This window comes from Phocoena phocoena, chromosome 15, assembly GCF_963924675.1.
Source record: "Phocoena phocoena chromosome 15, mPhoPho1.1, whole genome shotgun sequence".
Taxonomy (NCBI): domain Eukaryota; kingdom Metazoa; phylum Chordata; class Mammalia; order Artiodactyla; family Phocoenidae; genus Phocoena; species Phocoena phocoena.
The window spans coordinates 58,847,503-58,862,654 of NC_089233.1; the positions used below are offsets into that span (position 1 = coordinate 58,847,503).

Sequence of the window (15,152 nt, forward strand, 5' to 3'; positions counted from 1 at the left end):
AAGAATGTTTTCATGAAATTCATATTTTTGTCCTCTTCCTATATCTTATGAGTGGGTAGAGACTCCTAAGCATTTGAGGTTTGTGAATTTAAATGTGATAACTAGTAAGATTTGAAGACTTCTGATAAAAATTCTCAAAAGTAAAGGCCAGCTCATGCCTGAGCCATTGAGCCTGGCACCAAATGCTTCTCTTCTCAATGTCCAGACTGTGTCCAGATGCCCAGAGAGCCCTCAGGAGAACAGAGGGCCCTGCCCAGCGCTGGGTGCAAATTCTGAGGACCATTCACTGCAAAAAGAACAACTTGTCTAACAGTTTTGATGGACACAGCAAGCTTTTTTGGATCCACTGAAAGTATATAAATAATCACAACTAACATTTTTACAGCAAACCCCTTTAAACATGTCATACGTGATCAGTGTTCTTCTTACTAGAGATAGTAGCTGGTTTATGGAAATACTGGCTCTTGCACTGCACTTCCCAACTGTTGCAAATCTTACTTCTTCCCCTCTGCTCCAACAGTTTTGCACATCTTACTTTTTTTGTTGTTTTGGCTGTGCCACATGCCTTGCAGGATCTTAGTTCCACAACCAGGGATTGAACCCGCACCCTCGGCAGTGAAAGTGTGGAGGCCTAACCACTGGACCGCCAGGGAATTAATTCCCTGAAAATCTTACTTCTGTAGGGTGCTTCTGTCCCCTGCTTGTCGCCTCCTTTCAAATGGGGAACTTTCTGCAAGCTCATCTCTCCTCTTCCTCAAACCAGATGGTGTGTGGTAAATGAAGTAAAAAGGCAAAAGAAGAGAGATCCTTTGCTTTGTGGAAACTTCTAGGGGCCTGGATCTCAAGGTCACTTTTGGCAGGTGATTAGCAACCCCTCAGGTCCCTCCAACACTCAGGAGAGGAGGAAGCCATTGAGGCAAGGCTCTCCTGGGCAGCCATCCACAGCAGAAGACAGCACTTCAGCAGCCCCTCACATTGCCCTAGAAAGACCCTCCTTGTCGATAAAGGGGCCCAAATAACAGTTTGGAAGACACAGTCAGGGTGGCCAGCAATTACTGCCAGGAGAGAAGGGGTGTATTGTGTGGCTTTAGTGCCAGAGAGAGCCAGGCAGGATTCTGTGCCTCTCAGGGTGGCAGTTCTCATCTAGAAATGGGGACAATGTTATGAGACTTAAACGTGTGGATGCATGCCATGTAAGCACAGCAATTTCATTTATCAGGCAGTCACCCTTCTCCTTCTGGGGAAACAGCAGCTCCTGGAGTGGGCAGCTGATAGGATTCTTTCCTAGCCCAGGGGGCTGCTGTGAGGAGACTTCTGTTCCCCAGGGGTCTGGACAAGGGGCACAGCAATGCCGCCTTCCACAATGAGAATACTCTGAAGTTGATCCAAAGCATCTCTCAGAGACTACATATTTCCAAAAACTACCCCCTGGTGAAGGAGTTCAGGTTCAAAATCACACTTAATTTTGAGATGCAGAGGTATAAATAGACACAGGGCAGCCTGCATTTGATGGCATCCTTACAGAGCTTTGCCGTCCCGTGCAGAACGTTTGGAGAATGTATCAGCCAGCCTGAAATCCAGAAGACAACCAGACAAAGGTAGGGAATACAGGTAGCCAGAGGGAGGTGGCTAGAGGTTGGAGGTGGTCAAGAGGTTGAAGGTGATCTGGGCTATGTTGGTTTGGTGTCTCCCTTTGTCCCTAAGCAGTTTTTATTTTTCAGTTATGGAGACAAAGATCAAACAGAGGCTGAGCTCACTCTAAGTGGAAATTCAGATGAGTCAGGTGATGGCATCTGTTCTAGAGGTGTCACTGAATCAATTTAAGGGCAGTTGAGTTTAACCAAGCATGCCTGGCTTCCCATATGTGGTGGTTTTAAACTATGTCAGCAAATTATTTGACATTCCTCCCTTTAAAATGTAGAACTGGGGAGTTCCCTGGCTGTTCAGTGGTTAAGGACTCTGCGTGTTCACTGCTGAGGGCCTGGGTTCAATACCTGGCGGGGGAACTAAGACCCCACAAGACAAGTGGCGCAGCCAAAAAGAAAAGGAATTGAATTCTCCTCCACTTGAATGCAGGGCAGACTTCGCGATGTGCTTCCAATGAATAGAAAGTGGTAGAAGTGACAGTTTATGACTTCTGAGACTAGGACATAAAAGGTATTGTGACTTCCCCCTTGAAATCCCCCTCTTCTGTGGGAAGCCAGCTGCCATGTTATGAGGACAATGAAGCAGCCTGTGGAGAGGCCTGTATGGAGAGAAACTGAGGCCCTTACTAACAAACAGAACCAACTTGTCATCCATTTGTGTGAGCAACCTTGGAAGTGGATTCACCAGCCCCAGTCATCTGAAGCCTGAAGCCCTGACCAACACCTTGACTCAACCTTATGAGAGACTCCAAGTCATAACTGACCAGCTAAGCTGCTCCTGAATTTCTGACCGACAGGAGATAATAAATGTTTATTATTGTTTTAAACTACTAAGTTTTGGGGTAATTTATTACATAGCACTGGAAAATTAATACTCTGTAGAATCCAAACCACTGATCTCTTTGGTGCATATACATTTAGGATTGTCCTGTTTGCTTGGTGGATTGACCCTTTTATCATTATATAGTGTCCCTCTATGTCCTTGGTAATTTTCTTTATTCTGAAATTGACTTTGTCTGGTATTTACATAGTTTCTCCTGCTATCTTTTGATTAACGTTTGCATGGTATATTTTCTTCCACACTTTACTCTCAACATATGATATATTTAAACTGAGTTTCTTATAGACTGCATGTAGTTGGGTCATCTTTTATTTTTTTAAATTAACTAATTTATTTAAATAAATTTGTCTATTTTATTTTTATTTTTGGCTGTGTTGGGTCTTCGTTGCTGTACATGGGCTTTCTCTAGTTGTGGCAAGTGGGAGCTACTCTTTGTTGCAGTGCGTGGGCTTCTCATTGCAGCAGCTTCTCTTGTTGCGGAGCACGGGCTCTAGGTATGCGGGCTTCGGTAGTTGTGGCATGTGGGCTCAGTAGTTATGGCTCGCAGGCTCTAGAGCGCAGGCTCAGTAGTCATGGGTCACAGGCTCTAGAGCGCAGGCTCAGTAGTTGTGGCACATGGGCTTAGTTGCTCCACAGCATGTGGGATCTTCCCAGACCAGGGCTCGAACCCGTGTACCCTGCATTGGCAGGAGGATTCTTAACACTGGGCCACCAGGGAAGCCCTGGGTCATCTTTTAAATCCAGTCTGCCAATCTCTGTCTTTTAACTGATGTATTTAGACCACTAACCTGTAATGTAATTATTTATATATTACAGTTTAAATACATCGTTTTATTTCTTGTTTTCTGTTTATTGTTTTTCATTTCTGCTTTCCTTTTTCCCTGTCTTCCTGAATATTTTTTAGGATTCCATTTTGTTTTACCTACAGTGTTTTTGAGTATATCGATTTGTATAGCCTTCTCAATAGTTGCTCTGGGTATTACTATATGTCTATCTCTATCTGCCATCCGTCTATCTGTTATCTATCTATCTATCTACCTAGCTAGCTAGCTAGCTAGCTATCTCTATGTATTATCAAAATCCACTGGTGCATTTTACTATTTAGAATGAAGTATAGAATCTTATTTCTCTTTATGTCCCTTTATCCTCCCCTTTATAATTGTCTTAACTATTTCATCTGCATTATTGAGAACCACATTAGGTGGTGTTTTAATTTTTTTTTTTTTTTTTTGCGGTACGCGGGCCTCTCACTGTTGTGGCCTCTCTCGTTGTGGAGCACAGGCTGTGGATGCGCAGGCTCAGCAGCCATGGCTCATGGGCCCAGCCGCTCTGCGGCATGTGGGATCTTCCTGGACCGGGGCACGAACCCGTGTCCCCTGCATTGGCAGGCGGACTCTCAACAACTACGCCACCAGGGAAGCCCTAGGTGGTGTTTTAATTTTTGCTTCAACTGTCAAACATAATTTTAAAAATCAAGAGGAGAAGGAAAATCCATGGTATTTTCCAAGATTTTTGCTCTCACTATGTTCTTCCTTCCTGATGTTCCAAGATTCCTTCTTTTACCATTTCCTTTATGTTTAGAGAACTTCCTTTAGTTATACTTTACGGTAGGTCTTCTGGTGACATATTCTTTTAGTTTTCCTTCATCTCAGAATGTCTTGATTTCTCCTTTATATTTTTATTTTATTTTTTTTTGTTTTGCCGTATGCGGGCCTCTCACTGTTGTGGCCTCTCCCGTTGCGGAGCACAGGCTCCAGACGCGCAGGGTCAGCGGCCATGGCTCACGGGCCCAGCCGCTCTGCGGCATGTAGGCTCTTCCCAGACCGGGGCACGAACCCGTTTCCCCTGCATCGGCAGGCGGACTCTCAACCACTGCGCCACCAGGGAAGCCCCGACAATTCTTTTCATTTAGCACTTGAAGAATCTTTATGTCACCTCCTCTGTCCTCCATAGTTTCTGATGAGAAATTTGCTGTCATTCTAATTGTTTGGCCTTTATAGTAATGCATTGTTTCTCTCTGACTCTTATAAGTATTCAGAAGTTTGACCATGATGTGTATTGGCATGGATTACTCTGGATTTATCTTGTTGGGGTTTTGTTTATCTTCTTGAATCTGTAAGTTTTGCCAAATTTGAGAAATTTTCAGTCATTATATCTTTGAAGACTTTTTCAGTCCCACCCTCTTTCTCTTCTTTTGAGACTCTATTTTCTTCTTTCATCATCTAGGGATTTGGAGGAGACACTAATGTTAGATCATTTATAATAATCCTACATGTCCCTGAGGCTCTGTTCACTTTTTTCCCCAGACCATTTTCTCTCTATTGTTCAGGTTGATTTGTCTTGTTCTACCTTCACTTTCACTGATTCTCTACTCAGTTCTCTCCATTCTGCTGTTGAGCCCATTCATTGAGTTTTAAAAAACTTTAGTTACTATATTTTCTACTTCTAAAATTTCCACTTGTTCTTCTTTATATCCTCTATTCATTTTCTGAGACTTTCTATTTCTTCATTTGTTTCATGTGTTCATAATTGCTCACTGAAACATTTTTATGATGGTTTCTTTAAAACCTTTGTCAGATAATTCTAACATATATGTCCTCTTGATGTTAGCATCTGTTGATTACCTTTTATCATTCAAGTTTGAGATCTTCCTCATTCTTGGTATGATGACTGAGTTTTCAACTGAAGCCTGGAATTTGAGATATTATGTTATGAGACTCTGGATCTTATTTAAATCTTGTGTTTTAGCAGGCCTCCTCTGACACTGCTCCAGTAGGTGAAGGGGGATGCTGCCTGCTTACTTCTAGGCAGAAGTCCAGATTATTCACTTGGCCTCCTTTGATACCTGGGGCTGGGCTGGAGCTCCTTGTTACTGCTGAGCAGGGATGGGAGTTCAGGCTCCCACAAGCCTTCCACTCATATCCTCCTGGCTTGAAGAGATACCTTGTTACTTCCAGGTGGTGGTGAAATTTCAGACTCCCCATGTAGTCTCCACTGACACCCCAGGGAGAGGGAGGGCTCATTACACTGCCCAGTGGGGATGAGAGTCCCTGCTCCTCACTTGGCCTTCTCTGACATTTGATGGGGGTGTTAGGGGCACCATGTTACAGCCTGGCAAGGGAGGAAATGTAAGCTTCTCCACTTGGCTTTTGCTGCCAGGGCTGGGGCTACAGCTGCTCATTTGTTTATGGTGTTTGGCTGGAGTAGGGTTGTTATTGTTTACAAGTCTTCTGTCTTGCCAGGCTGTCCCTTTTCTCGTCCTTTGGCTGGAGACAGCAGACTTTTCTTGAGGTGTTTTTGTGTAACTGTCAGTGTTTGGGGGCAGCCAGCTTCTCCAATATCCAGTCTGGATATACAGGCAAAAAGGAAAATTGGAACTCAATGCTCTGTCATTCATTTGACCCTGAGGTCCTTAGCCAGTCTGCCTTTCTTCTCTCCACCTTTCTGAGTCTCTTATGTTTGCTTTACACATAATATCCAGGGTTTCAGTTGTACTTAGTGGGAAGACTATGGAGAAGTATATCTACTCCATCTTCCTAGAAGTGGAATTCTTCAGATCTCACTTTGGGTAATTTTCTAACACATTAGGTTTCTGACAAAGCTGAGTGACATACCTGATTAATTCTATGATTAGAGCAAACATCCCTGACTCATGAGCACTAGAAACTCTTTTTCCAACATCACAGCCTGCCTCGTGTCATTATTAATGATGTGCGTTAATGATGTCTTCTCTGATTCATCTTTGTTCCCCATCCTCATCTCTCAGGGTTCAGCACAGTGTCTGGAACAAGATGTTCAAGCTTTAATAGCAATAACTACTATCTATTAATTGCATATTATATGCTGGGTACTTAAATATTTTTTATTTGTCAGAACAACTCTGCAGGTAGATATTACTATTCCTACTTTACAAAAGAGAGCTGTGAGGCTCAGAGAGGTTAAGGGAAGGAATCCAGCCTGAGGGGATTGAATAGCCAGTCAAACCACACAGATATGGTAGAGGTGTGAAGGCAGGCTTGCCCCAATTCACTGCTGTTGCTCTTTATGCCTTGCCATCCTTCTTTGATTGTCTACAACAACTATGCCAGCTGCCTGAGTGGGCCAGAGACTGGGGTCCCCACACCATTACTTCTAAAAAAAGATGTAGTCTGGGCATGCTATCTGCAGATCTGCAATTGAAGACTTTACTGCCAGAAGAGGAAATCATACAGGAGGCAAAGGAGTGTATTCTAGAATGTCTAGTAATCCTAGAGAAGCAGTTACAATTTAAGAGTGCAAGTTCTGGAGCCAGAATTCCTGAGTTCAAATTCTGGCCAGACCACTAAACTCACTGTTTAGCCTTGGACAAATTACTAGATTGCTCTGTGTCTCAGTTTGCTCATCAGTAAAATGGGGGCAATAATAATGGTACTTACATCAAAGGGTGATTATGAAGATTAAATGAATTGTTACACACCCAGCGCTCAGAACAGTGCCTGGCACATAGGGAGCACTCAGCAAATGTTGGCAATATATTAAAAAAAAGAATATTAAAAGATGAATAAGAAACAGCTCTGCAAACAAGAGCATCCAGTCAAGTGAGGGCCTTAGGGGTCAGAGAGGCCGTAACTAACTCACCCTGAATGCAGGGAGGGGCAATGGGGACTTCCCTGCAGAGGGGACACCTGGCCTGAGTCTCAGAGTGTAGGAACTAGCCAGGTGGGAGGGCAGAGGCACCAGTGGAGCTGAGACCCAGAGGCTGGAGAGCCTGAGCCTGGGATAAGGAGTCTTGCAAGAGGGAAAAGGAGGGGAGACCTGCTCCAGTGGGAGAGACAAGTCTTTTCAGCTTCTAGGGCCTTAGCCACTTCCCACCCCCACCAAGAGTAGGAACTCTGCCACTAGGCCTGGAGGAGATGCAGACTTCTCCTCAGGGCAGCTGAATGGCCCTCAGGGATTTTCATGGTCCCTGAGACTTCCAGCCAGCTGGAGATCTCATTTCCACAAGCATCAATGTTGCTTTTTTTCCACTGTTAATAAAAGATGTGTTCCGGTGACACCTGAGTTGGAGTGAGGTTCTGTTAGACTGACAGATGGAAGGAGGAAGAACTCGGCTCTGGGGGAGCAGGGAGAAGAGACTCAGAAAAAGGGAGGTGGGAAGGCAGACAGCCTGCTGCCTGAAGCTGTAGCTACTGCCCAAACTGTCGCCACCATTCACCTGTGATGACTTAAATTTAAATAAATTAAAATAAAACAGAAATTCAGTTTCTCAGTTGCACTGACTACTTTTCAAGCGCTCACTAGTTTCATGTGACTGAAGGCTACTCTATTAGCGCAGATTTAGAACATTTCCATCATCCCAGAAAGTTCTGTTGGTCAGCACTGGCCTGGAGGCACCGCAGGGAGGCATTTCTTCCCTGCAGCTGAGTTGTAGACAACGTAATAATTTGCAAAACAGTGGAGTAAGCTCTGTTTACCAGGCTCCTTCCTAGTCAGGGTTTGCACAGCCAGCATCTTTGCTGTGCCTCTGAGACACAGTAAGGTTGAATGTCAAAATATGTCTGCCAGGGCTTCCCTGGTGGTGCAGTGGTTGAGAGTCCGCCTGCTGATGCAGGGGACACGGGTTCGTGCCCCAGTCTGGGAAGATCCCACATGCCGCGGAGTGGCTGGGCCCATGAGCCATGGCCACTGAGCCTGCGCGTCCGGAGCCTGTGCTCCACAACGGGAGAGGCCACAACAGTGAGAAGCCTGCGTACCGCAAAAAAAAAAAAAAAAAAAATGTCTGCCAAACTGTTCTATGTGATAAGGGGCGAGGCATTTGACTTGAGCAATGAGGAAAATCAGGTGTGAGAGGAACCAGGGAAAATGGCTTCTTATACAGAGGGAAGGAGGGAGTCATTCCAGTCTTGTGGCAGAAAGACTGAGGTGGGACTTGGGGGAAGATGGTAACACTGAATGGGATTTTTTCAGGAAAAACGTCCTGCTCTTCTCTCAAAACTTCAGCAGAGAGTCAAGAGTCATAAAATGCATGGTGAGCTGGCTCGTCATGTGGAAACCAGGGAAATAGTCGAGTTGCAAATAGAAGTCAGGGGCGTGGGCACCAGGCCACGCAATATTCATGGAACCTCACTGCAAGCTTGGCCCTGTGTTAGGCATTTGGACACAAGTGTAGCTAAGACAGCCCCTCCACCTGCTCTCCACACTGCAAGGGTGAGTGTGTGACACGGGGAGAGATTCTAGTGCTTAGGGAACACAAAAGAGGTCTGCACTTGTTGAGATGGGGGTCATGGAAAGTCCCCCCCACCCCCAAGGAAGGCGTGTCTTTTTGGTTGTGAAGGAGGCATGGAAGCCACCAGATGCGGCGCGGGACAGAGAGGTGACCCTCCAGGGGGGTGCGTAGCCAGAGGGCCACGATCCTCCTTGGCTTCCGCCAGGCCCCGCTCGGTGCTGGCCAACAGCAGGGCCCGATGGCCAGTTGCGTGCTGGGGATGAGGTGACCAAAGCAGGGTGGGAGGGTGAACCCCCCTTCTTGTTGAGCTCCCTTGGAGTGGAGAGGAGGAAGGGACTCCTGCACCCATCAGAGGAGCTGAGCCTTCTGGACGGGGAGGGCCCTGGCCGACCACCACTGCTCACCTGAGCCCCGCCAGCTTCCTCGCCATGGGCCAGGGCTTGGTCCGCATGGTGGCGATGAGCTTCTTCTTGTCTTCCACCTGCTCCAGAATCCGGGCCAGTTCCTCCTCAGACAGAGACTCCCCACCGGAGGTGCTGGAGGCCAAGGAGGATGACCTGGAGCAGAGGCGGGGTGGAGCAGAGGGGAGTGAGGAGGAGGCCGGGGTCCTCAGGGGCACTGTGGGATGTGAGGGGCCCACCCAAGATGCCCCCAGCTCCCGCCCACACAGGCCTGCCCCGCTCAGAGCCCTCCGCGACTCCCCCCACCTGGCAGAGGAGGCCACTTCTCCTCCTGGAGGCCAGGGCCCCTCGCGGGCTGCCTCCTCAAGCTCCATGCCCCTGAGTCCCCCCGACGCTGCACACCCTCGCTCATACAGGGCTGCCCAATGGGAATATAATGTGAACCATGTATTGTAATGTTAAGTTTTCTAGTAGCTATATTAATATGATAAACAGACATGGACATATTAATTTTAATAATACATTTCATTTAACCCAGTATATGAAAAATTTATAATTACAGTAATGTAATCGGTGTAAAAATTATTAATGAGACATTTTACATTCTTTTTGTACTGTCTTCAAAACCCAGGGTTCATCTTGTACTCACTGTGGATGTCAATTCAGGCACAAAATTTTCATTGAACATATTTAATCTATACTTGGATTTCATAAAATTTAGTTGAAAAAGTAGATTTACATATCCAAATTTTTAGACATACTTAAAAGTTTCCTTGTAAATGAATAAAGTAACATAATATCATTTTCCTTTGATGTTCACATCTGCACTGACAAAATTAGTTTGTCTTTTTTTTTTTCCCCAGAAGAAATGCTTTGGCTTCAGAGTTAAATCAACTTCAAAACTACATCTGGGGCTTCCCTGGTGGCGCAGTGGTTGAGAGTTCCACCTGCCGATGCAGGGGACACGGGTTCGTGCCGCGGTCCGGGAAGATCCCACATGTCGCAGAGCGGCTGGACCCGTGGGCCATGGCTGCTGAGCCTGCGCGTCCGGAGCCTGTGCTCCGCAACGGGAGAGGCCACAACAGTGAGAGGCCTGCGTACCACAAAAAAAACACAGAGAACAAAAAACAAAACTACGTCTGTTTGTCCAAGTTAAGTAAATTTTTTAACTCAGTGGTATTAACATCAGATTAAAATTAAATTGGATTAAAAATTCAGTTCCTCAGTCACACCAACCACATTTCAAATGCCTAGCATGTGGCTAGTGGCTATTGTATGGAACAGCACAACTGCAGAGACCTTCCAGCTGGAGGGTGTGATGACCCTCACCATCCCACAGACAAGACTGTGTGCTCACCTGCCACAAAATCCAAGTTCTTGTCTGTGCTACTCACAGCCTCCTTCACTCATAAAAACAGTGACTCTCAGCTGAGATGGCAGCAGCTGACGGGTTGAGGGAGGGGCTGGAGAAGTGTTCTGCCTGTGCAGACTTTTTAGCACGTTTGATAAATGGAAATATCAGGATGTGGGCTTGGGTTACCACATGTTTTAGAGACAGTTTGCCTCTGTGAGTTTAGCTTCTGATCAACACCTAAGGAGCAAGGAGAGGTCACCGGAATAAGGTGGAGAAGGAGGGGACCCTAGCTCTTAAATGCTGGAAAGCCTAGAGCACAGGGACCTTTTGCCTTATCTCACCCCCCTGCCCCCCAGGATATCTGCCTTTGAGTCTTTGCATAAGTTGTTCCCTCAGTTTGGGTGGTGGTAGGGGGGTGGGACATTCAGTCATTGCTTGTTCAAATTCCACCTGGGCTTTAAAGTCTTAATGAAATATTTACCTTCTTCGTGGAGGAACCGCAGCCTCCCAGCAACATGCTCTTCATCAAATCCTTTCTTGCAAACATATTGTCTTCTGCTTTGTGTTGTGATAGCTGATGCCCATGTCCTACCTCCCCTGCTAGACTGTCAGTTTCTGAGGAACAGGACTGGATACTTTTCATCTCTCTATGCCCTGCCATGGCACTCAGCTGAAAATGGCACAAATGAGTCCTTGTCTGCATCCCTTACTTTGCATCTGCCACCCAGACAGGATGGGACCGCCTCCTTCTAAAGTTCTGGACACTCTGGGGCCCGTCAATGATGCATTCAAATTCTCTCTAAGTTGCTAAGGACACCATGCACCCTTTACTCTGTTAGCTCAGGTCTAGGGACAACCAGACAGTAGATGAAAGCCCTAATTGAGCCAGGGATGGCTGGCAGGGGTGACAGAAGAAATCAGTGGCCCCTGTTGTGGGCCTTAATTTCCTCTGTAAAGTTGGAGATGTACAGTGGAACATCTGAGTGAGGGTGTGGGCAAGGAAGGTTTATTAGAAACCATTGGAAGGAGCATCAGTTCTTTGCCATAGTCCTGGTATCTCTGTTTCCAAAGCCTCCCAGCCCATTATCAATGGGGATTCTTAAAACATCCTGAGAAGTGATGCAAAGTAAAGTGGAAGAGGGAGGCAAAGAGAGGGAGATGTCCCATCAAAATTGGTAGCAAAAAATGACACTAAAATCCCAACTTGCTGATTCCATAAACTGGCTCTATCCACTAACCCCCGTATGCAGATGCTAATGGAACAAAGGAAACACAGCAAGTAAACCAAACCCCCAAATCCTAGAATTTCAGAGCTGGTAGAACTTTTGAAGTTCTTCTAGATCAAAGCCACATTTCACAGAAGAGGACACAAGTCACCTTAGGAAATGGTGTGCTTAAGCCCTGGAATGGCTCCTAAATCCAATTTTGTTAATTTCTCTCAGCTCCTCATCAAGAGCTGTGGTGAGTCACCAGCTGAAATTGAGGAGAATTGGGATCTTTTCTCACCCTGCTGCCATATCATCTCCCCACTCAGAGCTCCACTTGCACCTGCGCTCCAGGAGGGCTTTGAGTGGAGAGTGTGCAGTGGCCCCTCAACCTGGGATGGCTGTGACTCTCATCCCGGTTCTGCCCCCAACCGCGAAGAGCTTGGCAGGGGCAAAGGCAGGGACTAAGAAAAGAGAGCAGGGGCCGCGCCCTTTTATGGGAGAGAATGAGGGGGGAAGAAGACACCTGGCCCTTATCAAGGGAGGAAGCAGGGCTGGAAGGAGAGGGAGAGCGCGGATTGAAGCGCGCCTGAAGCCCCGTCACAACACACCTGTGTTTCTTCAGCTGCTTCCACATCTCCTCCTTCCTCGGCACCTCCTTTTCCTTCTTTGGAGGTGCTCGGTGCTCCCTGAGGGAAGCTCTCTCGTCCCTCTTCCTCCTTCCTCCGCAGGTCTTCTCTGCCGAGCCTCGCTCCGGTCCCCCCAGCTGCTCTCTGCGTCCCCTGCGCTCTGCCTGCTTCCTCCGGGGAGACCCCGACCCCGGGCTGCCCCCGGCCCGCTCCTTCTGGCCAGGCGGGGCTCGGCGCCTGCCCGGCGCGTTCTCGGCTTTGTGAGTCCGCTTCCTCGAGGGTCTCCTCCCGGACCTGTAACCTGCAGCGGCAGGAAATGAACAGTTCTGGCCTCACGGGCCTCGACCCCAGGAAAGTGTCCCCAGCTGTGAGAAATCAGATGTTCAAGATGCTTCCTGGACCTTATTGGTTCCAAAAGACACCTCTTTCAGACAGAGCCTCTGCTCTCGGCTGAAAGCTAACGTCTCCCTCCTCTGACCGGCTGGCACTCCCACCCTCTCACCTAAACCTCAGCTAGAGACCCAGACACATGCCTGCCTCTGCTTGGGGGCGCAGTCCCTTGGGTCAGAGCTCAGTCCTCTCCTGACGCCCAGGGCCGAGGCCAAGCGTAAGCCTCTGTTTGGTAAGGCTGGAAGACTGAGACGCGGAGGGCCTGCTGGCTCCATTCTCCAAGGGCTGTCCCCTCATGTGCCCCACCTGGCATGAGGGAAGGGACGGGGGGTGGGGCTGGGTGAGAGCAGCGGAGTCGGTTCCGATCCTGTGTCTCAGCGCTGCTCCCACGTTGTTGTTCTTATTTTAAACCATGACTTTATAGCACTGGCAAATGGCCTGGCTGAGCAGAATCTACTCTCGTGTGAACTTTCCTCAACAGCTTGCCCAGCACCTAGTGTAAGCACAACTGTCCCAGCTGGGCAGTTACACATTAAATGCAGGAAAAATTGTAATGAGGTTCTGGTATTAATAAGCAACCTCTCCACCACTTACTAGCAGGGTGTCTTTGAGCCAGTCACTTAACCTCTCTGAGTCTCAGCTCATCTCTAACATGGGGATGTTACTACTCCATCAGCTTGTTAATGAACATGACACAGTGACTGACTTCTGAGAACAGACGTCATTACTCTGATATTCTTATCTGGAAATAAGATTTTTTTTTTTTTTTCCGGTACGCGGGCCTCTCACTGCTGTGGCCTCTCCCGTTGCGGAGCACAGGCTCCAGACGCGCAGGCTCAGCGGCCATGGCTCACGGGCCCAGCCGCTCCACGGCATGTGGGATCTTCCCAGACCGGGGCACGAACCCATGTCCCCTGCATCGGCAGGCGGACTCTCAACCACTGCGCCACCAGGGAAGCCCGGTCAAGATCTTTTTACTTGTATAAAGAACACAGGTTTGGAGCTAGGCCAGTCTGCCCGAAAATATCAGTTCTATCATTTACTTATCTCTGTGACCACAGATAAATTACTTAACTTTTCTGCGCCTCAGTTTCCTCACCTGTAAAATGGCTCTAGTAGCCACTACATAGTTAGGTTAGGTTAAAACAGGAATAGTTAGGTTAATTTAAAACAGGAATAAAGGGTCTGACTCATGAGAGGTACTCAACAAAGGCCCTCCTCCTTCCCTCCCACTTCCAGCCTGCCTTGCCATTTTTGTGCTCTAAGTGGGCGTCACCTGGAACCTGATCTGTCTGCAGAGCACAGGTTCTCACTTTTCACAGTGGCTCCCCATCCAGGCTTTTCTGCCACCACTAGGCAGATTTTCCCAACAGAGCTGTGAGAGCCCCAACTTTGGGCAGGGCAGGGCAGAGTGGAGTTTCATCACCCAACATCCCCATCAGCAGTCCCATCAGTGATGGAGTCCAGGACAAGGAGTCCCAGGCTCTCAAATTCTTGCCTCTGTCCACTCCTTTTCCAGCCTCTCAAGGTTGTGCATGCAATGTAGCAGCCACAGAGAGTTTTCCTCGCTGCTCCCTGACCCTTGAGCTTTACTTTCTGAGAAGCAAGCCACCTCGTGAAACAGCAACCAAAGCTGGTCGCTGGTGGATTTGGGCAGAGTAAGCTGGGGATTCAGAGTCTGGATATGTGGGCCTGAAACCTTGTTCTGCTGGTTATTACCTCGGTAACACTGGGCAGGTTTCTTGTTCTCTCTGAGTCAGTTTTCTCGTGGGTGCGCTGTGAGTGGTCTACCCAGATCTCCATTATCTGGCCGTGGCATTGTCCCTTAGCTGCTATGCATGTTGGCTCTTACAGTTCACAGCTTCTCCCTTCCCAAGGGAGCCCATGGTTGATGGAAACCATCTTGGGAAATGTCTGGGAGTTTACATCCCTCCCCTCTCCTCAAGTCAGCTGGCAGCCAATTGCTAACTGATATGGGGTACAAAAAGTCCAGTCCTCTGGCCTCCAGGCAGAGCAAGTCTGTGGTTCATTCACTCTCCAGAGCTCCCTGTGGGATCAGGCAGAGGCTAGACCCCAGCTGAATACACAGCTTTGCTCAGCTCCTTCCCTTGATCTGTCCTGCTTCCCTTACTCCTTGTCTCCTGAGAGCTGCCCTCAATAAATCACATGCACAAGAATCCCCATCTCAGGCTCTACTTCCAGGGGACCTGATTTATCTATAGGCATCTATCTCAAAGTGTGGTAGGTAAATCCAACTGAGATAATATCTATACAAGTGTGATGTAAGGGGAGCATGCTGGATTTAGCAAACAGAATTTGCTCTGTGGTTCAAAGATAAACTATCCAGAATTCTCTTCTTGGATCTCAAACTAGGATACTGGTAGAATCCAAGAAGCACAGTGGTGGGCTTCACCCAGACCTGAGGAAGATATTCTGGAGGAAGAAACTTCTAAGCTAAGACCTAGAGTGAAAATAGAGATG

The 15,152-nt window shown here is 47.6% G+C and overlaps 1 protein-coding gene across 1 annotated transcript in view; it reads right to left on the minus strand.

Moving 5' to 3' along the window:
- The window catches only part of TMC2 (transmembrane channel like 2), a 63,717-nt gene extending 49,160 nt beyond the window's left edge, over nucleotides 1-14,557 (minus strand). The window contains 3 exon segments of the mRNA XM_065893268.1: nucleotides 9,097-9,249; nucleotides 12,264-12,582; nucleotides 14,524-14,557. Coding sequence (XP_065749340.1) covers nucleotides 9,097-9,249; nucleotides 12,264-12,582; nucleotides 14,524-14,557 — 506 coding nt within the window.
- Between the last annotated feature and the right edge of the window lie 595 nt (nucleotides 14,558-15,152).